We start from the raw sequence: 26531 nt of genomic DNA, 5'->3' as shown, positions 1-26531 counted from the left end.
CTTTCTCATGTCCTTACCCTCTGCTTCCTCAGGCTTCCTGGGCTGGTGGGTGACGGACTTGGTGACTTGCCCGAACGTGGAGTGGAGAGCTGACTACCAGGGGTTCCATTAACTGGAAATAAAAGGAATCACACACAGAAAATTAGCACATTAAAGAATTTTCATGACAATTCATCTTCTCAGGGAAATCAACAGTTAGAGAAGGGACATCAGCTAAAAATTAGACCCATTATCTGATTCGTGAAGAAAAGCCTTAGGGAATACCCATCCTCAGACATTCACTGTTCTGTTAATCTCGTGTTTAATACAATAGCAGGTTACATAATTTTTTTTTTTTTAAAAAAGTACTTTGCACAATTTCCCAGTGATGGCTTTATCTGAGCCAAGAGAAATTTTCTTGAGTATGTTCAAGGCTTTGAGACATCTTTTGGTATGTGTCTTTAGTTTAGTTACCCAGTGGGGAAAAAAAATGTTGAAACAGCTCACAGGTGGTATTCCCACAGACTTGGAAAAAAAAATAGAACTGTGTGTTTTTATAATTTAATCACTCACTTTTACACATTCCTATATTCATTTATGTCCTGTCTAACCTCCACCCCCCCACCCCCCAAGCCAGATTCTGATGGGTCTGCCTCAAACAGGACAAAATAATTGCCCACAGATGCTGAGAAACCCCCCACAGTTTGTCTTTGTTGCTATTGAATTGATAAAAAGCTGCCAACAGGTCCCAAACTCTGGAATTCTACCCAACACTCAAGTGGCAAACACTGTCAGTAAGCTGAGATGAAGCCACAGAAGCAGGCAATTCTTGTCTCTAACTAGCACCACCTCTGAGAACACATACCCCCCGAAGACATGATTTTATAAAGATATTAGAGGCTGCCACTCTTAACTTGGCAACCCCGCAGATGCACAGGGAGGGAAGAATCAGGCAGGAGAAACAGACATTCTGGAGGATGCCCTGAGGGGAGACCCGTCAGTGCATTCCACTTACCTTCTATGAGTTCTAACATGGACACAGTCTTAGTGTTTGACCTGCCAATAGCCAGAGCCCGAGCCTCCTCTCAGCACCAAGCCCCGCACCCGCAGACAAGGGAAGCAGTTGGATTAGCTAGGGACAGCTAAGGCTGCTCTGGGAGCAGGCTGAATGAGATGCAGGATTCATCAGCAGATGCCTTTTCCTGCGTAAGGCTGACGTCTTCCCAGCGGCAGTGGGAGGTGCGGGTTCTGTCTTAGGCTACATCAAAGGTGTCAATTAAGCCTCATGCCAACGCGTTGCCACCGCAACCCCCCACCAGACACACACTAACTCCTCACACCGGAAGTCCCAGCTGGCTCAGTCCTTTGCACTGAATCATGAGGAAGTGCCTCTGGGGGCAGGCAACTCAGTGACTCATACAAGAATCAAAATGACAATAACTCGTCCAGAGCCCCGCAAGTTCCAGGTGATAAGGAAACACAGAAGTCTACGTGTCTGTGACCCCCCCCCCCCCGCCCCCACACACACCGAGTGCTCATAAAAACTTACCGGGCCAGGGGAAGGGGAAGCTCCTTGAGCCTTTACTCATCTGCTCTGAAGATCTTTAAAATGCCACATACTGCACTAATTGGTAGTTTTTCTTTTGAAATATACTGATGACTATTCTTAAAAACCTTTTTTTCCCCCGGGGGTGGGGCGCGGGGGATGCATTGTTTATGGATGTTGTTTTGTTCATAGCACAACAGCAAGCTGTGAGTGTTTTAATTTGCTTGCATGCTGCCGGTTGTCTTTATTCAATGAGTTCTGTGGTTATGGCTTACTGGACTGGACTTCCCAGACAGCGATCTCTAAGGGAAGAGCTAGGGAACAGACCAAGATTTCCAATGTAAGTAGATGCAGAACCCACACTTACCCAGGGAGGAGATGCTGCCCCTGGTGGTTGACTGGAAAGCACCCTTTATTAAACTAGCATTCAAATCGCCCACTTTGACTCTGCTTTACAGCTAAGTCATACTTAAAGGCTACACAGACTGATGGGGGAGAGGGGAAGGGGAAGGGATGGGGACGAATAATGAAGCAAACACAGAAGTGAGTCTTTTTATATTAGAGATTCTGGTTTGTTGCTGTTTTGGGTGCTAGGGATGAAATAGGGGGGCACACATACTGGTGGGCATTCTCTGAGCAAACCCACACAAGAAACTTCTGTCCAGCAAGTGCAGATGCTGTAGGTAGCGTAGCTTATCGTGGACTTACGTTCTATACACCAGTCAATGCATTTGAACCTTGAAAATATATCATCTCATCTAACTCATGATGGTTTTATGACACAGGCAGTGTTCTTTTTCCCCGTTTCACAGATGAGGGAATTGAGTCATAGACAATGAGCAGTTTGAAAGCTGAAGACCGAGACCTAAACTGCACAATCCACAACCTACATGCCTTCCTGTTCTCACCTTCCCTCCCTGCACCAGACTTTCAGGGAAGTCAGAGAACCAATCATTACAGTGCGGTCCTCTGAGAGGGGAAGCTTGGGATGCTGTTATTGGAATTCCTGACGAATGGGGTCAAGGTCAGCAGGCAGCCCGTGGACAAGGCAGTAGGAAAGGAGCTGACCACGTAAGATGAGGAGATGAGTCCGGAGGACCATCTGTGTCAGAGACAGGCTTGGTGAGGGGCAGGCAGCTTAGCTTACTGTGGACGTATGTTCCCTACTCCAGTCAATGCATCTGAACCTTTAAAATATATCATCTCATTTGACTCATGAGGATTTAATGACATAGGCAGTATTAATTTCCCCCATTGTACACATGAGGGACGCTACCAGCCGCAGAAATATGAAGTAGGAATTCAGCTGACTATGGCAAAGCTGGAAGAGGATTTTTCCAGAGGAAGCCAAGGCTCAAGGAGTATTGGTGTTATTTGGCTTTTGAATATATCAGCTGTTTTCTGCTATGAATTGCATGTGTGCTATTATAGCTCCCCCAATGGATTCTTCTTCCTAAGAACTGACTATGAATTGATCATTCTTTGGACATAGCTTTTCCCAATACAATTAAGGTATTTGGATAACAGTCACACAGGCAAGACTTCCTTCTTCCAGGCTTTTTGTTTCTCTTTTTCAGCATTAGAATCAGATATCTCCTTTAGCATCCATGGCTAGGACAAAAAGCTCTGGACAAAAGCAATTTATCTGAGATACTTCTCAAATATCCAAGGACTAACAGCAGACAGAATAAACATTCCAGACCACCTGCTAGTCTCCTGAATTAAGGCAAATATTCATACAGAGACACCACCTAGGCCAGGCAGACATTAGGTACATAACTTTGTTTCTTGTGCAAATTAAGCTCAGATCTTCCTTTCTTACATAGCCTTAGTGGTAGTTATCTCTAGATTTTCCTTTTGACATTTAACTCAGAATGAAAGGGCTTTTTGCATACCAGGTACATCAAGCTGTGACACAGGCTGCCTAGTTACCCCCACCCTGCCAGATAACGATGTAGTCAAGTTTTACGGAGACAGTTATGGCTTCTAAAGAGAAATAGGCAGTTATATTTTACTCATGATTTATACTAACATTGTAGGCTCCTAACTTTTACCTAACCACTTCTCGGAATGTAGTTTGAGCACATAAATTCACTTTTTTTTGATATATTAACTGATTTTAGCTCTTAGTTGACCTTGCCACCTTTAACCACTCCTCTTTTAGGTTGTAAAAGAAAGCCTGACAGTCACTGCCTGAGCTAAACTCTTCTCTGCCTTTATGACTCTGTAAGAATTCAAACCTAGGATGATGAAAGAACTAAGATGAGGAACAAAGACGGAAAGAACTTAGAACAATGAGAGGACAGGAGAGGAAGGGACAGAGAGGAGCTAAGTATGAGAACAGGACTGAAGCTGTGTAGAGAGATTCTGACTTAGAAGAATAAAGTGTATAGACTAAAGAGCTCGGTGTACTTAGATTCATTCGCGTATCCCTCAGATTAATTCTCACCGCTAGCAGTGTCTCTTCTGGAACTCTGGGGAAAAGACTATTAAAGACTGGACCCCAATAGTCTTTAAGCAGGAATGGAGTCATAGACAATGAGCTGAGTTGGAGAGGGAGCCGCTTTGTGAAGGAAGGTGAAGGACTGCTGAGTATGCTGGGTACTGAAATGCATGGTAAGGAGTTTGGTTGGTATTCAAAGGACAATGAGAAGCTATTGCATGATTTTCAGGGGAGCCAAGGGTCCAGATTTGCACTTTATGAACACTCTCAAGAGCTCTTACTTTGCCAAGAATGGATTAGAGGGGAACAATAAGGCTGTCCCTTATAATAATGTCAAAGCAGGCCAGCAAGATGGCTCAGCAGGTAAAGGCATTTGCCACCAAGTCTGAGGACCTGAATTCAACCCACCTTTTCCTTCAACATTTCAGACAGAAGATCCTACATTTTCTTAATAATTGGAACCATAAATTCAGGGTCTCATTTCAATCAATCAGAACACGTAGTTCATTGCTAAAAACTCTTATCTGTAGGAAGTTTATTATCGAGTATGAAAGTTCCTAAAACATCCTAGATTTTGGAAACAGTTAACTAATTCATTGCTTCTTCTAAAAAGCCTTAGATTCTGTTTGCACTAATGAAGAGACTTTTTAAAGAATTTTTTTTTTCTCTTTTCAAGTGGATTCCTAAAGCTCTCAGACACCAGGTACCATGTGAATATTTTTTACCAGTGAAGCTGGTAATGACATTAAACAACTCTCAAAGCAAGCCTCGTTGAGAGGTAAATGGCTTCTTCTTTTCCTTGAGTAAATATTTTACTGTGTCCCTGACATGACCAGATACAGTGTTTAAAGGAAGGAGGAAGTAGAACATTCTAGGAAAGTGGATCCTAGAGGGAGAAATGGGTAAGCGTGGAAGAATTGGGAGAATCTGCAGGGAGGGCTATGCAACACTAAGGAAGCGTGAAAAGTCATATGGAGACCTATTTTATAAGCTAAATAAAATGTAATTTTAAAAAGCTGAAACAAATAGAGCATGGTAGGGGCTAACGCTCGTTCAAGAAGCTATAGGTTATTAAACAAAACTTCTAGTGTTGATATGGAGTCTTTCCCAGGAGCTGTTGGTTAAGGAAGAGCCACTGGTACCCTAAATAATACAGGCTATTGCCATTGACTTGGTTGTCCTCTGGAACTTGATGGTAAAACCCTGTTGCTGATATCACTTGCTATGGATGCTGAATATAGGTATACCAAGCTGGATCTGACCTGGAAGCTTCCTTACGGGTAGCAAGCTGTGCTGGTTTGAATGTGAATGGCCTCCCTAGGCCCACATATTTGAACTTTTGGTTCCTAATTGGTGAACTAGTAAGGATGGATTAAGAGGTGTGGCTTTATTGGAGGAGGTGCATCACTGGGGTTGGTCTTTGAGGTTTCAGAAGCCTACCACAGGCCCATTCTCTCCACCTCTGCCTCTATCTTGCTAATAGCATGTGCATTTTCAACTACTGCTCCAATGCCATGCTTGTCTACCATACCTGCCACCGTGCTTTCTGCCCTAATGATCATGTACGAACCATTTGAAACTGTAAGCAAGCTCCCAATTAAATGCTTTCTTCTATGATGTTGGTCATAACGTCTCCTCACAGCAACAGAAAAGTAACTAAGACATTGGCTTTCATGGTGCTGGAAGGTGCTATGCAGGCTGCTGGGGAGAAAAGTCATCACTCACCTGTGAACCCTTTGAGCTACAATAAGATCAAGCCTGGCACGGTGTGCCTATTGTGTGATAGTGGCATGCATATTACGGGAGATAACCAACTACTTTTTAATGGGATTAGAGGCTATACCTCAGGAAGGAACTCTTGTCTGGTACCGTGAACCGAATCAAGAGCTGATGGCCAGAGAAACTGTAGGCCATGGGGGGTGGGGGACCCACTACCATCATTTTGCTAACAGACACATGATGGAATTGCAGTCTAAGTAGTCATATATATATATATATATATGCAATGCTTTCAGCCTTCCTCAGAGAAATTTCTTATTGTGCTTAATGGAGGGACTCATAACTGGTTAAAAAAGCAAGCCTCAGGAACATCCTAGAGGAGGAGACAGAAAGAAGAGAAGACAGAAAGATGGAGGATGGGGGTGGGGGAAGTGCCAAAAGGGTACTTTTTGGACACAACATGGACGTGGTACCCAGGAACTCACTGCAGCTGTTGTTATTCACATAAGACCTGCACAAGATTATGCCTGTCAACATTTCGTCATGGAAGAGGGAAGGTCTTGTGAGGTCCCAGCCCTCCTGAGGGACGACTGACAGTTAATGGTTACTAGGGGAGAGGGTATCACTTTCTTCAGTTACATAGTCATGGGTAAGTTTTCCATGCTCCAGTAAAGAGCTCCCCACTCCCACTCATGCGAGCAGCTCTAATTAACATAACGGGCCACACATACATAGATGTAAAAGCAGGATGGGAACTTGGGGAGAAGAAGGGTTTTAGCAGAGGGGGAGGGGGTGACAGAGAGTAATGGACTGAAAATGAGTAAAGTTCATCATATACATATATGAAACTCTCAAGGAATATTTAAGCAAATAAATAAAAATTTTGGAAAATTAGGTATGAAGGTAGAAGCCTATAAACTTAGCAGTCATGAAACGGATGCAGGAGAATCGTATTTGAATCAGCCTGAGACACACAGTAAAATCAAGGAAACCCTGGGTCATGTGAGAAGACCCGGGGGAGCAGAAAGGCATGAGGGTGTTCAGCTAGAATCACTACACACTGGAGTTTGCAATCACCAGGAATTAAAATGAGAATCGGGGAGGAAAAAAACCTAACACTTCTGCAGAGTGATGAGCATGGCTGAGAAGTCCGTACAGGAGACAACTGAGGGTGTCTATTTGTCTCCAGGAGAAGCAGGACGCAGAGGGTTGAACAGACTCGCATGATTTCAAAACACATAGGTCTCATGAAGTAACATCAGTGGTCAGGTGAGTCTGCCCTAAGTCAGTTCTTTGGACCAGAATCAGAATGCACATGGACTTTCGATCTGTCTTTTCCTTTTCTGGAAACCCAGACCTAAATGTTGCTATAAAAGGTGGACACGAAGGAAGGATAGAAGGAGAATATATAAACCACTGTGGGTGTTCTACAGTGTAAGAGATGTTAAAAGAAGCTACATAGCAAACCCACTCCATAGGTACTATCACCTCAGCTGGAATCCTCCACCCGTTGTTTGCTGGAATAACTAAGCTTAGGCAGGAACAAATAGCTGCCATGGTTTCTTAAGGCTTTATGCACATTTGAAGATGTTTGTGACGTGAAAGGCAAATACCTGTAGCTCCCTTTGACCCTCAGGACTTTCCTCAATTTTTTTCTTTACTAAGTATTTGCATTTAAAGTTTTTGTCTTACCTTCAAACAAAAAGTCAATCAGAAAGTTTTATCAACATCTTACCAGAGTACAAAAATATGTATATTATAAAAAACTAGAAAAATGTTTAGTAATGAGAATATAGTACTTACAATTTCATGAATTATAACGAAAAAATTAAATTATTACTTTTACTTCAGTAGGGTCTTGTGGTATTGTATTCCCCCAAATATTGTACATGCTAATAAACTTATCTGGGGTCAGAGACAGAGCAGCCACAATATTAAACATAAAGGATAGGCAGTGGTAGCACACGCCTTTAATCCTAGCATTCTAGAGGCAGAAATCCATGTGTTCAAGGATACAGCCAAGCATGGTGACTCATCACGCCTTTAATCCCAGGGAGTGGTGGTAGAAAGCAGAAAGGTATATAAGGCATGAGGACCAGAAACTAGAAGCATTTGGCCTGGTTAAGCATTTGGCTGGTTAAGCATTTGGCCTGGTTAAGCCTTCAGGCTTTGGAGCAGCACAGTTCAGCTGAGATTCATTCTGGATGAGGACTCAGAGGCTTCCAGTCTGACGAAACAGGACCAGCTGAGGAACTGGCAAGGTGAGATAGCTGTGGCTTGTTCTGCATCTGATCTTCCAGTTCACCCCAATACCTGGCTCAGGTTTGATTTTATTAATAAGAACTTCTAAGATTCATGCTACAGGGTCTTGCTAAGTAGCTCAGGCTGGACTGGAATGTGATCTTCGTGTTCTCAGCCTGTTGAGGACTAAGATTATAGTATGAGCCACCAGTCGCTTCAGAATAGAATTTTTCTAAGTAAAAATAAATGTCCAAGTGATAGCTTTAATAGTTATTGCTCCATTTACCCGTCAGACTGCGTATGTAAGTTTCAAGCTGTTTGCTGTGATGAAAAGTTCTGATCTGTCCTTTTCTTCCCTTTATTTTTTAGTTGCCGCATGGCCACAGGTGGCATGGACTCCACTGGCCATCTCCCTGTCATCTTCTACCACAAAAGTCATTTAGCTCTGGCGTTGAAAAGGCCAGGATCAGTGAAGGAAGTGGAGGCAAATGCATGTGTATCTGTAGGTCCCCAGGGTGGCTGCCCAGGTGAGGCTCCAGCTCCTGCCTTAGACTGCCCCTGACTTCCTGGGCACAGAGGCTAATTGCCCTGTGTCCATGGCATGCCACATTATCAGGGTGAAGTAGGAAAGAAGAATAAGAAATCATATTGACTCATGAAAAACAAGGATGGCGCTGTAATAGTGTTAGAATTAGAATTCAGAATTAAAATTTAGCTTAAAATTAGAATTTAGAATTCAGGTTAGAATTAGAATTTAGGTTAGACCTAGAATTAGAATTTCCCAATTCTAACTTCATAGGTGAGATAGAGCTTTGATGGCTACAGAGAGACCATCTGCTGGGGGTGATGGGAAGGAGGGATCACCAGGAGTCGAGGTGAAGGGAAAGGAGACATGGCCTTGCCAGTTCATTTTTAAGTACGTATTTATGAGAATGTGTTATATGATACCTCCACAGTTCCAAGTACTTCTCAGTTCACTCACGCAGTCAGCATCCACCCAGAAGGTACCATGAACCCGATATGTTAGAAGATGGACGTTTTGTGTTTCTAAGCGTTGATCCCAGGCTGTGGTTGTGGAGAGCAGCTTAGGTACCACAAGCATCATGGGTCAGCATGGCTGAGGACAAGAAGCCCCTTTGAGCCTCCTGCCACCAACTGAGGCAGTGCATCCTCCCACCTCAGCCTGGGAGCCAGACTCGGCAACTTAGTCATACAATCATGGCGAACCATCCCAGGCAAGCCCCCAAAGCCATGTGGTCTTGCCTGCTTGAACAATTGCTCCTTAGTTGTATCCTCGCTGTGGAGCCCCTGTGAACTCCTTGCTATCTGGCTTCTAGAGTGGACCACCTCTGTCTTGCCCTCCACCTCCAGCTTCCTGAATTTTGAGCTATTACTTCCCTCACATAGTTCTCTATATTCCTCTGATCTACTCTCAGAATGGCAGATGTTCCTCACGGCTCCATTTTCATCTTTGCAAATCTCTAGATGAGGCAGAAGAGCCTTACATTTCTATTGTTTAAACAATTGCTTTCTGCCAGGGTCTACGCTCTCAGCTCAAATCTCCTTACTAAAGCAGTCACTCATGCTTCCTGACATGTCCACAGCATCACGCATTTCTCATGTCAAAGTGGAACTCTACCCCTGCCCCCCTGGACAAATGGAACCTGTTTCTGAGTTGCTCTCATTCCCACATCTGGCTAAATTCATTGGTTCACAGCCCTTTGAAGTTTTCTTCCATTTCTAACAAGGTTTCAGGTCTGTTCTGCTGATTTCTCCCCAGGGTGACTAAAGAAGCCTCCAGAGCCTTCCTCCCTTTGTATAGAATTGTTCTAAGATGGCGTTTTGTTGTTCAACTCAGCTTTGACAGCCCTTCTAAAGACCTCTTTCACCTCCTAAGACCTACAACAAGAAACGTGCCTTCACAGCCCTGTGCAATCTGACATGTAACTTTGCATGTTTTCCAGACCCTTCTAGAATTCTACTCGTGATTTTGTTTTTCAGAGTGTCTCATTGTGTAGCTCAGGATAGCTGCACACTCCTCCAGCCTTCTGAATGTTGGGCTATTAGGCATGTGCCACCATGCTCAGCTCCTTATTCAACAGACAACTGTTCCTTATACATTCATGGCTTTTTGCCTTCATTTAATTTGGAGAAAATATCCTCTTGGCCCTGTGTATCCTAGTAAGATTCTTCCAGTGCCAATGTATAAATCCTAGACTCCTGGAAACTTCCTCTGACTGAGTTAATGATGCTTGCCCTCTCCATCCTCTGGGCCATCACCACATGACACTTAATATACCATAACAGTACCCCCCCCACACACACACACCAGAATACAAATGAGTTTTTTGTCAAGGACGGTAATTTAATTGTTGTTGTCTCCTTGGGGCCTAAGGCGTGCTGGAATGTGGCAGACGCTCAGGAAGTGTCTAATTAACCTGGCATTAACAGTGAGGAGCTGTACGAGGCAGTTGGTACAAGACACTATCCCCAAGTAAACATTAAGTCGTGGTAACGGTTCAGAGCTATGAAGAATATCTTTAGGGACCCCACTGCAGGTGAGTACTGAATGGTTGAGAAGAGAATAGTTGTGGGCAGGCTTTAAATACAAGAAAATTTGACAAAACAAGGGATGGACCACTAGGTTCTTGGTAAATTTGATCTCCAATAATTCTGTTGGAGCCTCAAAGCAGAAGTGCTCCTTCTTGTAATGCAGACAGCTGAATCTCCGCACAGAAAGAAAGGATGGAGCTAAGATTAATAGCTAGCAGTTTGCCTTTGAAGGCGTCTGATAGAAATCAAAAGAACTTGCCAAATTAGTCTTGTGAGCTAATTAAAATTCTCTACACTTCTCCAGCTTTGATTCTGGTCTTCTTTGCATATGTTGCATAAAATATTTTATACATCCGTAAAAATGTAAAATTTAAATAGCATAAGTAAAAAGACCAGGATTTCTGGAGTCACATATAAGTAAATGTGATGCCTGGGGCGTATGCAATAGTGCTTCAGTCACAGGAGAAATTCATGGGCGAAGGCTTTTCTCTTTTGACTCTTCTTCCTCACATCTCTAGCACTCAGCACTGACCCTTCACAGAAAGTCCCTGCTCATTACTGAACACTTGTTGCCAGGAGTGTTTCTATACAACAGAAGCAATGCAGTTGTCCCTCAATATTCTTGGGGGAAGGGGTGTTGGCTGGCTCCTCCTATGAATACCCCAATCTATAGGTACTCAAGTCTCATAGAAACTAGCATGGTATCTGCATATGACCTGTGCATAACTGCTAGATTAGCTCTAGATTACTTACAATACATGACAAGGCATAAAAGGACATAAACAGCACTTATATCACATTACTTAGGGAATAAAAACCCCCAAATAAGCTGCATATTTCGTACAGATGCAATTTCTTTCCTGAGTACTTTTGGCTCATGGTTGGTTGAGCTGGCAATGGAGAATCAGCAGACATTGAGAGCAACTACTCTGTAGACTGTATGCTTCTGAAGGTAGGGGTGGTGCATTCGTTCATGCTTGACCTGAGGCTTATAAGACACCGGTAGGGAGGGGCTCAATTATGTTTGCCATGATAATCTATGAAGACAGGGATTCAAAGAAGAAGATGTAACTAGACAAAAAGAAGTTGTCTATGTATCTTCCATGGAATAAAAGCTCTAAAACAAACCCCCTACCCCAACACCAATGTTCTTGTAAGAGATCCAAGATGAGGTCTGCATTTGGAAATTCCCAGGTTTTGGGAAGATTGAAACAATGCAGTTTCAAGTTAGATACCTCTGCTTTCCTCCTATTTTCCACATTATGAAACAATACGGAGGCAAACTAAACTCTACTGGTCCTTATTTAAATCAAATCAGTTCATATTATAGTCTTTCTTTTCATGTGTGTGATGTACAGGTGTGTGCCAGCATGCATACCTACATGCTGAGGCCAGAAGGATGTTAGGTATCCCACTCTCAATGAATCTGAAGTTAGGCTGTTTCAACAAAGCTGGCTGGCCACCTGGCTTTGGGGATCTGCTTATGTTTGTCCCCAAGTGCTGGGGTCACAGGCATATGTGGGTATGCCTGGCTTTTTTATGTGGGTCACAGGGATTTGAACTCAGGCCCTTAAGCTTGTCACCAAATAGCGGACAAGCTAAACTTTCCCAGGGGAGTCTGAAATACAGCAGGTCCAGAATCATGTTGTCATCTCAGTGTCTGTAACTAGGCTATACAATGGTAAAGTGGCTGTCCATGCTTTGTGTCACCTAGAGGTCTGCTATGGTGGTGAGGACTAAGGATGGTTATGACAGCCTGTAGACAAGGAAGATGAAGACAGGAATCCATCTCTGTGAGGTCAAGAGAGAAAGATCAGCAAGCCATGCCTTTCCTCCTCAGTTATTCAGAGTCAAATGGGTTCTCTGTGTATTTCCTTTCAGTTACCAGAATCCAGTGGTATACATCAGAATTACCTGGAGGGTTCTGGAAACTCAAGTCTGCTTGGCCCCATTGCAGAGTTGCTGAGTCGGTGGGTCTGAAATGATGCTCAAGGCTCTATATGGCTGGCATATTCTCAGGTGGTGGTAATGAGGCTGAGAACCACAGCCCTCACTGTTGATTGAAATGTGACCATGGACTCTTTGATTGAACCTCCCCCCCCCCAAAGACTGCTAAAGCAGAGGTTCAGATCCTTAGCAGCCGAGGGAATGGGAATCATCATGTCAAACTTTGCCTCTTCTCAAGCAACTCTCATGAGCTCTACACTTTTGAGTCTTGTACTTTTGAAAAGTCTTATTTTAGGGTCTATTTTACCTCAATAAACTATGGCAAGCAAGGAGCTCTCTGCCTATGCCTAAACTCAGCAATAATGAACTGTGAGCTTGTCTAAGTGCCAGCCATGTTTTTTTGTTGGTTTTTTTTTTTTTTTTTTTTAGTTTTTTGAGACAGGGTTTCTCTGTGTAGCTTTGGTGCCTGTCTTGGATCTTGCTCTGTAGACCAGGCTGGCCTCGAACTCACAGAGATCTGCCTGGCTCTGCCCCTCAAGTGCTGGGATTAAAGGCATGCACCATTGCCACCCGACCAACTTGTGTCTATCTTAAGACCAGAGGAAGTTGGGAAGTGAAGATGGATGAAATTCATATATAAATGAATAAAACTGTGTACAATAATAAAAAGTTATAATGCCAAAACAGCATACATTAAACAACCTAAATGCACACACAAATTAATTAATTTAAGAGATCAAAGGAGATGATGTTGGGACTGAGATGTTCTTTATCTCAGAACATAGCCATTTCCAACACCAACATCTGAGTCCATTCTGAGTCTGACCCAGCCAGGGTCACTTCAGTGGCAGACCTTGCCTGTCCCAATCTCATTGTTTTTAGCCTCAGAGCCATATAAGTTAACACAGGCCATTGTCACAAGCATGAGAAACACAAACATGCTCAGCAAAGACAAACTGGAAACCCCCCATAAGCCAGCCCCAAGTAGAATCAATGCCCCAGTGGAAATTTCTAGACCCTGAGAGCTGAGCCAGGTAGAAGCTGTAGCAGCTGGTGGAATGCTTCCATTTGGAGCAAATCTCTATTTCCTGAGTCTCAGTAAGTGTGTTTTTCTAAGTTTAATTTTTTTTCTCTTACAGCCAACATGCTAGACTTAGGCAAATCTGTTCATCCGTTTGAACATGTTCTAAAATTATAAACCAGAATTGACGCCCGCTTGAGAACCTCACGCTCTCGCTCCCCATACCCTCCGCTGCGTCAGAAGCCAGGCGGTGGTTTGGGAGGGAGGCTCTTTTACCTGAGCTGGTGGAGGCTGGGGACTTGCTTCGCCGGGAGGGTCCTGGGCTCTTGGTTGTGCCTCTGCGGGACGATGATGCTATTTTGGTGTAAGAAGTGGATTTTACCACGCGACATTCTGGGGAAAGAATGAGAAGACACATGAGCCAAGTCAGGGACACTCCAAGCCTCCAAATTTACATTACAATAGCACTATGAGTAACTCTGAATAGTCTGATAAAGGGGTGCTTTTATTGAGGTTCTTTCCATGGACCCCTTCAGTTAGCTGCGGTTTTGTAATTTCACTGTGAGGTCTTTCTTCCAAGAGAAACAATTAAAAAGACAGGTCCACTTTACAAAGCAAGAAGTGTGATGGAAGATTCCTCACACCTTGACAGGCCCCAGTGTTCGTCCTGGGGTCCTTCCTGGCATAACTGTGTATCTTTATGATGTGTGGGAATTCGATGTAGGTAACACTCGAGATCAGGTGGTACCATTCTGCTCACAAGGAAAAGATGACCTTCAACACATCACTGGGTGAAGCTGCCAGAGACCTTTCTTTGTGCCTATAAAATTGCCTTGCTGTGAGGATGAAAAACAATCTCTTCTATTTTTAAATTTTCAGTTTTCTTGCTCATTAAATTCAGTGCTAAGTATTGTAAATAATGAAGAATTTCTTATTTTTCTCTCGGTGAACTGTCTGGTTTATTTATGAGATGCAAATTCACAATATCTTGCTCTAACAAATGCATCTTTTATAACTGAAAACTATGTTTTTGGAATGATAATCAATTAGATAAAAAAAAAATATAAAGTACATTTAAGAGTACCTGATAACTCATGATCAAATGATGCCTTAGTTATGAAAGTGCTAGACTATTTTTCTCCTCCTTTATATTTTTAAATAACAATGGAGTTAATCTACATATTGGTCTGTAATCAACCCTTTTCTCACTTCATTAGTTCTTGGAGGTGCTGGTTAATTTTTTGTTAACTTGACACAAGCTAGAATCACCCGGGAAGAGGGAATATTAGTTGAGAAAATGCCTCTACCAGATTGTCCTGAGAGCAGGTCTGTGCAGCGTCTTCTTGACTGATGATTGATGTGGGAGGGTCCAGCCCTCTGTGGGCAGTGCTACTTCTGTGGTCTTAGGTGATATAAAAAAGCAGGCTGAGCAAGCCACAAGGAGCAAATCAGTAAACAGCACTCCTCCATGGTCTTAGCTTCAGTTCCTGCCTCAAGGTTCCTGCCCTACTTGAATTCCTGTCTCAAGGTTCCTCCCTACTTGAGTTCCTGCCTTGGCTTCCTTCAAGGATGGATGAGTAGGGATGAATGAGCCAAATGAGTGCCTTTTCTTCCCCAAGTTGCATTTGGTCATGGTCTTTATCACAGCAACAGAAAGCGAGCTAATTCATGGGCATTTTGACCCTGACCTTTAGCATCTGTCAAGCATCTTACCACATGGAATATTCTAGTTCACTTAAGCACTCAAACTTTAAATTAAACTGCTTTCAGCATTTTGTTACTTTAATAACTTAGTAGCACCCTTGTAAATGAGCATTTAGTCACCCAGTTATTTCCTTCATAAATATTTAGTCCTTGAAACTTGAAATTCAATTTTTTAGTAACTGGAAGAACACACTGTAAGTACTCAAAAATATTTGCTGAATGAGTGGACTTGATGGATTGGAAGATAAGTAACTTTTCCTCTAAAGTATCTTTTTGAAAAATTACTTTTATGTGTTTGTGTATGTGTACCTGCTTGCCTGTATGTGCACCATTTGCCTGTAGTACCCACAGAGGCCAGAAGGGGGAATTAGATCTCCTGTATCTGGAGGCACCAATGGTTGTGATCTGTCATGTGAGTGGGTGCTGGGAACTCACCCCTGAACTGCTGAGCCATCTCCCCAGCCCCCATAAATTCTTAAAAGCTCTTGTCCTCAAGTATTTCACTTAAATTATGCTTTCATTGGCTTATGGTCATTTTCTTGACCTCTTCTTGTGGTTGAGCATTATCTTACAATTTCTTTTTGGAAAATTTATAAACAAAATTAAGATATTGTTGCTTAAAATTTGAGGTGGTTTTATTGCCAGTAACATTGCAGATTTTGTTTTACACACATACTCATCATTTGTATAGCTTCTTTTGCAATGACTTATCAATGGCCTTTGATCGCCTGAGATTGAGAGAATCTTTCTCTTATTGGCTTGTAAGAATACACATTCTACATTCAAATTTTATTCTTTAGTCTATTATGCATAAAATGACGTTAGTAACATTTCTCTTTGTTGACAGTTGTTGAAATATGTTAACTGTTTGAATGTTTTCAAGAGTAGTATTTATAAATTAAAGAATGGGTCTGGGGGATGCCTAATATTCTCAAAATCCTGGATTTAATCATCAGAAGCACACACACACTCTAATTTGTTCATTGTTTTATTATATCTTTTAAGTAAAGAATTCACAATTCTGGATCACTGAAATTGTAATCCAGATTCACAGACACTGACGCCTGGCTTCATGCTGAAATTATACTTCCCTATCCTTGAAATTTGTCATTCTGTAGGTTGCAAATATGTTTCTTTACCTTATCTGCTTTGAGCAAGGTGGTTGCCATTGCCTAGTAAAAGGAGAAACAAGTGTGCATAAGACACATCAATGCTCTAAGACTAGAAACAGTAGATAGGAGGCAGAGAAGAGCCCCCTACACTGAACTGAGGGGAAGCAAAGAGGAATGATTTAGTGGAAGGGAAGGAGGAGGAAGAGGAGGAGGAAGCAAAGAGGAAGAAGAGAAGGAGGAAGACTCCTGCCATGAGGTATGAGTCTGTGTGGTCTCTTCTGAATTTTTTTCATAGTAAAATGGAGAGAGAAAGGAATCGAGGCCTTGACCTACTCAGGGTCAATCCAATTTCTCCCAGTGGTGACTTGGAGCACTGCTCTGGCTGGACCAGGGAGCCTCAGAGAAGGAATTGTTTCTTGAAAGAAGATTAAGAACGAAACAAAACAAACAAAAAAACCTACTCCTACAGGCTTCTCAACACAATCAAAGGAATGGCCAAGAGACAACTTGTGTAATGCTGAAGACACAATCCGAAACGGTGGGTTCGTTCACACGGTGTGGGACTGCAGTGGCTTACTGTGTGTCCCAGGAGGTTTTAATTCACAAAGCTCTGCTTTGGAACCAGAGAAGAGAACCTCAAATTAGCTGAGGACTCTGTCCTCACAACTGACGATATATTCTGGAGTTTGTCCTAGATTTTGGACATCTGCCCCGTCTTCTGGCAGCACATTAGCAACGAAACTGAATCATCACAGTGTGGCTGGTCTGTGGCACGCCTCCAGTTACATTTTTATCAAGTGCCCACTATGTGCCAGGCACTGAGGGCTGCAGGCAGGGTGCTGAACAATACAAAACTGGAGCTTGCAACACCAAATGTAGTGATGCTTTTTTTTTTCCTTCTAATTTTTGTTTCATAAACCACAGCATTTGAAAACTGTTAGTTATTCCAACAAATTGCCGTTAAATAACTATAGATTCTTCTGATTTTAAATCAAAACCAAGGCTGTAATTAGGGCAGGATGACTGGGGCTCTTCGTTTAAGGTTATGGACATCTGGAGGTCACATAAATTTAAGATAATTATTTTGAAAGCTCAGTTCGTTAGTGGGAGTGAGCGGGCAAAACAGAAAGTTACCAGATGGCATGGGCTGTTAATGCTAGCCATCTTTGAGCTGGAGCTGGAAATTCAAATGCTGGTTTTGGGATTTGCCTCATGATGTTTGTCTCAGGGACCAGAGTTGTTAGCTGTAAGTCCAGCTAGCAGAACAACAGAACCAGTCTTGTCACACTAAGTTGGGATTCTTCCAGCTCCCAGAAATAGATCAGACTGTTGATGCAGACAGCTTGGTCTGATCAGAGCAAATGGAGGCACTTCAGTAAGTTTTTAAACTTAGTCCGCTTCATAGTATTAATTGATCACATGTATTCATGTATTGCCTTGCCTCGCTCCTTTACTCTGTTGAGCACTATCTGGCATGTGGGTTATGAAAGAACACAGAGTAGCTGCTCAGCAAATAAGACCTGGTTTGATATTTTCCCTGTGAGAACTTGTGTGAACTCCCAGTATTCATTGAACCCATCCACCCTACCTCCACCCCACTTTACAAATGAGAAAAACCAGCTTTCTGAGAGCTAAATGACTCACATCAGAACCCAAGTCTCTAGGCCGGTGGGGTGGTTTTATCCCCATTTCCATGTGATTGATATTGGAGCTTAACTCCACTTCTTCATTTGTGACAGCATTGTAGAAGTAACCGTCTCATTAAATAAGAAACACAGAGCCAATGCAAAGATGAAAGCCCAAGAGGTCAGAGCTAAGAGCCTTACCCTTCACTGCTGCAGCTATCCTCTTCAGCCAAGAGCCCTACTTCCTGTGTTTTTGTCTTTATATAGACTTTCTGTTCTGCCTTCTCATTGGTTGTAAACTCAACCACATGACCTCCTTGTCACTGCCCATCTGTACAGACCTCCAGGTCTTCTATGGTTGGTACTGAGACTAAAGGCGTGTGCCTCCATGCTGGCTGTATCCTTGAACACACAGAGATCTGCCTAGCTCTGCCTCCCAAGAGCTGGGATTAAAGGCATGCGCCACCAACGCCCGCCTCTGCTACGGCTTGTATTAGCTCTGACCCCCAGGCAACTTTATTTACTAACATACAAATAAAATCACATTTCAGTACAAATAAAATATCACCATATTTCCCCTTTTCTATTTTAATAAAAAATAAAAAGCTTATAACTAACAAAAGAAAAACTATATACAAAAGTACAATAACTATATAGAATATATACAAGTAATAAATATCTAAACAATGTCTAGTCCATTTGTATTTGACAAATTCAGAGAAAATAATTCCATTATCTAGCCTATTTTGGTAAGTCGAAAATGTATCTAATTCACTTTCTATCCTAATTAATCTTCAACTATAACTAACTAATCTTCAACTCCCTCAGAGACCCAAGAAGGAAATAATATTACCTAATAAAAAATAAAAACAGGAAGTGCATGCAAGCAGCTTCCAAAAAAAATGTGAGTTGACAGAAACAGCCAGCTGCCTGGACAGTCACCTGAGGTTTCTCTGCAGTGTTGGGGCATCATCTTCAGCCTATAGGCTTAGCGTATCTGACAGATTCATTTGTGAAGTAGGATGTACACAAGGTCAATAGTTCAATCTCACATTGGGTGAGAGCAGCCCATGTACCAGAAACACCTGAATTCCACTAGTGTCATGTCATGATTCAGGATTTTAAATTCTGGAAATTGTTGATGTGTTTTGTTTTTAATTCAGCTGTCCATTCTTCTTGGCTATGTGTGTGTATGGCTTCATCTCAGCGTCCTATTCTTCTCCATATCCTTCTATTAAATGCCAGTCTACTATTGAGAGGTGTGAGCTTAGTTACTCTTCAAGAATAACTTTCAGCTGCTGTTCCACTGCACATGAGAAGCCATCGGCCCACTGCCTGTTCAGCTGCCTTTGAAGAAAAGGACACTGTACCTTTTCTGAATTGCGATGGCCACTTCAGGGATAGTGCCATATTGTCCTGGCCTTAGAAGATGCCTTTTGATAAAGCCATAACCACACTTGTTTTGGCAAGAATAGATATGATAGGATAAAAGGATAGATTAATGAACCTACTTTTAAAGAGCAACTTGTTTAAAATGTTTTACATTGCTATGGATTTTAGTTTCTTGATACAAATTTAAAGTTAATTTTGTTATACTGTGTGTTATTTCTACTCTTGTTTAAGGTATTATGTTTATGTAACTCATTTAGATTGTAATGGATAATTAAGATACAGATAATTAGTCTTCTATGATAGTCAAACTTGTAGCATGTTAAGTTTTCTAGGTATACATAGATATATTTCAGATAGACAGGTAATCTTCAAACACTTCAAAGACCTACAGAATATGGCATTTAAAATATTTTTAAAAATTTAGACTTTCTGGACAGTGAGACATGTCTACTCCTGGCAGCACCAATTTACTTCAGAGAGGAGGATGGGCATCGAAGACACTCCATATGGAGTTTATCTTCACCTTGGCAAAAATAGCCATTTTGGCAAGAAACTGTTCTTGCCTGGACTGCTTGAAAAAAATGTATCGACTGGACATGCAGGACCCATAGGAAAGTGACCACTGAACTTTGCTTAGGGAAATGGTCCTTCAGGTTCCTGCTTCGCAGAGGAAACTGCCAGACATTCTACAGGACACAGAGAAAAATGACTGAGAAACTCTAGCCCTGTGTGCTGAAGACAGATGCCCCAACTTTACAAGAGAACTTTGGATGACTGTCCAGGCTGCCAGCTGTCTCTGTCTACCCTGCAAGACTCCCAGAAGTTGCTTGCATCCTTCTCCCATTTCTCAGGTAATATTATATCCTTCTGAGGTCTTTGATGTATTTGAACACTAGAGATAGTTATAATTTTCCTTAGTTATGATAAAAGAAAACTTAGATATGAAACCTTAGACTCACAAATATAGGATAGATATGATATCCTCTTTAATATTATAGCTGTAATTCTTGCTTGATAATTGTTTTGTTATATGTAATTTTACTACATGAAAGTTAAAACCTTCCTTTTTGAAAAAAAAAAAAAAGAAAAGGAGAAGTGCTGTAGATATTGCTCTGTACAAATAAAATGCTGACTGGCCAGTAGCCAGGCAGGAAGTATAGGCAGGACAAGCAGAGAAGAGAATTCTGGGAACAGGAAGGCTGAGGAGAGAGACACTGCCAGCCGCTGCCATGACAAGCAGCATGTGAAGATGCCAGTAAACCACGAGCCACGTGGCAAGGTATAGATTTATAGAAATGGGTTAATTTAAGATAGAAGAAGTAGATAACAAGAAGTCTGCCACGGCCATACAGTTTGTAAATAATATAAGTGTCTGTGTGTTTATTTTATAAGTGGGCTGTCAGACTGCCAGGGCTTGGCAGGACTGGAGAGAAAACTCCAGCTACACAGCATCCTGGGAAATTTCTATCAGTGACCAGGAGAAGGGGAAGAGGAGCGAGTAAATGAGTATGATTCATGGGAAGGGTGTCAAGAAACTAGTTAAAAACTCAAGATATCAAACCCAACTTTCTACCAAACTGTCCATTGCATCATAAAAAAGAAATAACGAATTGACTTTGAGATATGGAACTATCCAGAAGTAATCATGTGAAGACTGAGGCACCTGAAGGATGGTCACAAAGAGCACAAATCTCATGCCACTTGCCCCCAGGGTAAGAATGAGGCTCCCTGAGTCCTGCTGGGGATTAGTCTAATTCCAAAGCCTTGGGCTGGATAACAGAAAGAGAAACAACATAAAATTATTTGGTTTTGTTTTCTCTCCAGGGTCAAGATAAACTCAGTTAAAGAATGCTGTGGGGCTAAGATGTGTGTATGTGTGTGTGTGTGTGTGTGTGTGTGTGTGTGTGTGTGTGTGTGTGTGTGGTGTGTGTGGTGTGTGTGTGGGGTGATGGAGAGAGTCTTCCAACAGCTTTCCAGTTAAAAGTTTGAATTTTCAGTTTTTTTTTTTTAAATTGGAATCACATCTTATAAAGGTTAAAAAAAAAGTCATGAGGAAAAACAAATGATAAATTCCCTCAGAGAGAATGTCATAATCCTTGTCAGTTTAAAACCACAATTGAAACATGGGGAACAAACTGACCTAAAGAGCCAGCAAATACAATGCCTTTTTGCTTGCATAAAGGACATTGTCACTCTCTCCATCTAGGAAGAAGTTGGTCCCTCACATACGAAGACATCAACCCTTCAGCGATCACATCTTTTATTACGATCAGATTACATACTTGGACTTGACTGATCAGGTCTGTCAGAGGCTGTATGTCCTTTGTGGAGATGCTACACAATTCAGATATTCCTCAATCACATTGGAAATGTGACTGTGAACCACCGAAGAAATGGCCAGACTTGCTATCAAAGATCACAGCCTACTGAGTGAGCACTTGTCCTTTGGTATGTGTGGGGTTCGGTTTCAGCTCCACACCAAAGTCCATGGATACTGGTCTCTTGTATGAAATGGTGTCATATTGTCATGTTTAGCGTAACCTACACATAGTCTTCTGTGTACAGTTTAAATCATCCCTAGGTTAATAAACTACAACAGCAATGCAAACTGTGGTTGTAAGACATGGTTTAAATAGCATGGATGAAGAAACAGGCCTGTACACGCCGACATTTGAATGCGAATGTTCCCCATAGGCTTAAGTGTTTCAAGAGCTGGTTCCCAGGAGGTGGTGCTGTCTGAGGTTTAGGAGGTGTGGCCTTGATGGAGGAAGTACATTACTGGGGGTGGCCTCTGAGGGTAGATAACCTTGACTTACTTCCATTCTGCTCCCTCTGCTGCCTGCTTGTGGTTGGAGACGTGAGCTCTCCATTTCCCACCTCTGCCTCCATGACTGCTGCTTGCTACCCAACCACCCTGCCATGATGGACTATTTTTCCCCTCTGGAATCATAAGCCTCAAAATCTCTTTCTTCTACAAGTTGCCTTGGCCATGGTATTTTATCATAGCAACAGAAAAGTAGCTAATATAGCCCACGTTATGGTTTGGATCTACAGTGTTTCCAATGGCTCTCATGTTGAAGGGGCTTGTCTACTATTTACAGAGGGCCATGAGGGCACTGACTTCATCAATGAGTTCATCCATTCATGAGTTTATACTGGGTGGATTGGGAGGTAGGGTCTGCAGAGGCCACTGTGGACTTGACTTTGCTGGGCATATCTTGTTTGGATTCTTCTCTTGCTTTGCTTCCTGGATGCCATGAAATGAACAGTCAGATTTCCTCTGCCTCATTTTTCCCTTGTGGGGGCTCTGCTCTACCTAAGACCTCAGAGCAATGATGTCAAGTAATCATTGACTGAACACAATGAGGCAAAATACATTATTCCTTTTTTCAACTGTACCTTGAAACATTAATCCTGGGGATGGCAGACTAATACAGTACAGATGAAGTTTTATTCTCTGGAGATTAAACATGAGGGCAAGTGTTCTGCCACTATGCTCCACCCCAGGCACAGATGAAACCTTGATAAAATTTCCAGTCCATGGTTGTCTTGGTAGAGCCCGCACGTGTACAGTAGTAAATGGGTGCTTCCAAAGGCCAGTGTGTGAAGGCTTGGTTCCGAGCACCATGCTACTGGGAGGTGGCGGTGCCATTGAGAGGTAGGGCCCAGAGAAGGGCTCTAGGTCACTGGGGACACACCATTGAAGGGGATGGTGGGACACTAGTCCTGTCCTGTTTCTGTTGGCTGGCTTGAGATGTAAGCAGTTAGTTTGGCCGCATATTTCTTCTACGACATGTCACTCTTCTCAGGGGCTCAAAGCAAGGGCCTTGCCCAATTTCCCCTGGAAACTCCCAGAACTGTAAGCCCAAACAACTTTATAAGCTATTGTCTCAGGTTTTACAGGAACAGAAAGCTGACTGATACATGCAGAAAACACACCAAATGCGTGGATTGAGGTGATGATATCCACAGGTGAGGCACGATGATTCCTCTGCTTTGGAAATGTTTCTACCTAACTCTTTGGGGCGAAAGTCCCCATCCTCCACATGGTCCACATGCTCTGCATAGATATTCACTCTGCAGATGCCCTGGGCATTTGAATAGATGGTAGTTTCAGGTTCCCTCATTTCAGACATGCCACTCAAGAAATGGGCAGATTGGGAGAGACAACACAGATGGTGAGGGATGGGGAGGGGTGGAACATTGTCTTTGGCAGTGTTCCTGGTAGCATGAGAATCTCCACCTAGGCGGATCCTCCCTGCACCCAGGAACAGTTGGTAGGTAGGCTGATGTGCTGCAGCAGGTGCTGAGGGACAGAAATGATTCCAGAATGACACAGCAGTGCCGACAGCTCACCTGAGAGCACACAGCATCAGTGGACCAAGAGGTCACATGCACCTGCGGCAGAGCATTGACCAAAGCACAGGTGAACATCCCTGGTTATCTAGACAACGCTGGGGAAAGGCTGTATGCTGGGTAGCAAACAGTCTTTAAATATAGAAAGATATTTATTCCCATTATCCCTTTTTAACACCAGTCAGAATAAAAGCATTCCTAGCCTCTGTATATAGCTCCTCAACATTTAGTCTCTCTGAGCTGTTGAGATTATTCGATCTCACAGAAACCATTACAAGCAGCGCCCTATCCTGATGACAACAGCAAGCTCCCTCCTAATTTGGCAAAGGCGCAGAGCCTCGTCTCTGTTGCTATATATGCAAAAGAGTCAGGAAGCACATTTGGTTCTAGCATCTTTTTGTTAAAAAAATGGCATAAACTCTTGATGCAGAGAGAGGGGAGAGAGAGAAAGAGATGGGGAGAGAGAATGAGAGACAGAGAGGAGAGAGAACAAGAGAGAGAACGACAGAGAGAGAGAGAGAGAGAGAGAGAGAGAGAGAGAGAGAGAGAGAGAGAGAACGAGGCCATGCTACCTGCTACTTCTCCAAAAAGTTGCCCTGAGATGTTCATGTTCTCTGAGTTGGAGGAAGCCTCTCTGAGAATGTTAATTAAGCTTATTGTGGTTACTCAGTTGACCCTTAGTTTCAGGAACATTCTCTTCTTAGACAGCTGAAATGGCTATCCGTTCCTCCAAGCTCTTCTGATGCCTGAAGGATTCACTACCTTCTGCCTCATGGATTTTGAAGCCTGGCCATCCTCAATTAGTCTTCAGTTTGCCTATGTGGGTGAGCCAGACAGAGCATTGCTGGGATCATTGATGACTAGAGTTTACTTCTTACGGTATATAATGATTTTCACGCTTCGCAACAGCTTGGAAGGCAAATGAACACTCCTTGCAGGAAGGGGTTCTGTGCATCTTCCCAGCCACATGCTCCAGGGTGGACTGAGTCCCAGCCTGTGTTACTACCCCACCTGGCTTCTGAGTCCACACTGACACTACAGTGTCACCACCACTGCCTGGGAATCTGAGCAAAGGCTGCTTCCCCGAGCCCCGTGTGCAGCGTGTCTAAGATAAATGCAGCAGGACCGAGACATTCGAGCACCAAACCCTTAAAAAGGTAATGTCAGGAGTGTGCTGAATGGGAGGCAAAGGCATCAGTTCGGTGGTTTCACAGGAGAGTAAAAGACCCAGCAACTGAGATCTTAAAAGTGTCATCTAAAAATACAGACACGTGTGGCTGGCTGAGGCAGCTCCTCAAAGGATGCTGCACAGTTTTCAGAACACCAGTTCAGCACTCCAGCCGGTGCCCACGTGCTGGCACACCTCGCGACTTCAGAGGCTCTGCTGAGAGCTGTCACATTACATAACATCTGTGAGAGGGTCGATGGCACGGGCATTTTCTGTATTAACATGGAAACTCCTTCCTCAGATCTAGAGTGTTGGTGGCCACAGCGAATCTCTTTTCCACCTACTTCCCTGATTCCCTCACAGTCAACCAACAGAAGCTCTTGTCTAACAGTCCAGGGTTGTGCTGTCCTGAACTGGGGAGACAGTTTGGCTCCAGGAGACTGCTCGGTAACTCAGGTTCCTACCCTTACTTCTGTCTCTTCAAGTGTTCTCACACGCACGGTCCCTGTGGCGGGCTCGCAATGTTAACCCTAAGGGAAAGGAGAGGAAACGGGAAGGCCTCAAAACACCAAACCAAACTGTGCCTCCTCCCACCAGAACTTCATTTTCTGAAGTGGTTGCTGTCCTTTCTCCCTCCCACACAACAATTACAGAGGAGAACTGCCAGCTCTTCCTAGTTGTGATGACCACAAATATCTCCACACACTGCCCAGCAGCCTATGATGGGAGCCTGTTCCCTCTGGTTGGGAACCACTACTACCTGTCTCCATTAGGCAGCATTTCCCTGGGGTAGGCCTAAGTTAGTTCCTCCTTGAAGGAATTAATGAAAGCATTGCCCATCACTTGCCTGGATTCCTCAACAATGCTTTTTTTTTTTTTTTTTTGGTTTTGCAAGACACGGTTTCTCTCTGTAGTTTTAGTGCCTGTCCTGGATCTTGCTCTGTAGACCAAGCTGGCCTCCAACTCACAGAGATCCTCCTGGCTCTGCCTCCCAAGTGCTGGGATTAAAGGTGTGTGCCACCAGCACCTGGCAACAATGCATTTGTTTTTAATTCTTTCTGCAGTCTTAGCAGCACAAATTGGTTCTAAGCAAATTCTTTCAGTGCTCTGTTACTACTGGATGGTCTGTGTTGCTCTGGTAGTTTCCTATTGATAATTTGGAGGTGAGGGAGAAGCACAGGATAGAGAAATTGAACTTTCTGCCATGCAGAGGGCAAGCTTGAGTTTTGTAGAAGGGATCAGAGCACAGCCCAGGACCAACCACACTCTAAGCAATACATCTTCCTGCCAGATTGCACGTGTTATCTGCAACCACCCTTCTGGGAAGAAGTCCCAAGCAGAGATCCAGAGCCCCTGTAGCTGATTCAGTGCAGGAGAGTTTTCTCCTTAGCCACAGTGATGTGGGAGTCTGTGAATTTAGTCATTAAACCTGACAACACTAGGCACCTGGTGGCTGCAACAAAGCCAGGATCTCGTCTTTCTGAGTGTGCAACAGTTATGCACCTGCTAACAATACATTCACCATGGGAACCCTTTCTCCACCAAGAGTGAATACCATCCCAAAAGAAAACTTAAAAAAAAAATGTCATTGTCATCTGCAATTCACAAAGAATCTGCCATCCTGTCAGGTGGTGGTGGCACACTCCTTTAATCCCAGCACTCGGGAGGCAGAGGCGGGCAGATCTCTGAGTTCAAGACCAGCCTGATTTACAGAGTGAGTTCTAG

General features: G+C 43.1%; 1 protein-coding gene and 1 long non-coding RNA gene across 8 annotated transcripts in view; one reads left to right on the top strand and one right to left on the bottom strand.

The window, feature by feature from the left end:
- The window catches only part of Dclk1 (doublecortin like kinase 1), a 302152-nt gene that overhangs the window by 74191 nt on the left and 201430 nt on the right, over positions 1–26531 (bottom strand). For 4 of the 7 annotated variants that reach the window (XR_006073105.2, XM_015996304.3, XM_015996303.3 and 1 more), the window contains exons 5-6: positions 13726–13842; positions 18–112 (exon numbers count right to left, since the gene is read on the bottom strand). Coding sequence is in view for 6 of the 7 variants with exons in the window: in XM_015996304.3 (XP_015851790.1) it covers positions 18–112; positions 13726–13842 (212 nt within the window). In the remaining variant the exon portion in view is untranslated. Of the gene's footprint in view, positions 1–17; positions 113–994; positions 1328–13725; positions 13843–26531 lie in introns of those variants that run through there. The other 3 variants (XM_015996305.3, XM_015996306.3, XM_076574101.1) reach the window with 3 other exon arrangements.
- Positions 19241–21890, top strand: LOC121830141 (uncharacterized). Its single transcript, XR_013052061.1, has 2 exons — positions 19241–20133; positions 21489–21890. It is a non-coding gene; the product is annotated as an uncharacterized LOC121830141 (long non-coding RNA).

Source organism: Peromyscus maniculatus, chromosome 6 (genome assembly GCF_049852395.1).
Source record: "Peromyscus maniculatus bairdii isolate BWxNUB_F1_BW_parent chromosome 6, HU_Pman_BW_mat_3.1, whole genome shotgun sequence".
NCBI classification, from domain to species: Eukaryota; Metazoa; Chordata; class Mammalia; order Rodentia; family Cricetidae; genus Peromyscus; species Peromyscus maniculatus.
The sequence above is the reverse complement of the archived record's forward strand: the minus strand, read 5'-3'. Positions and strand labels throughout refer to the sequence as shown.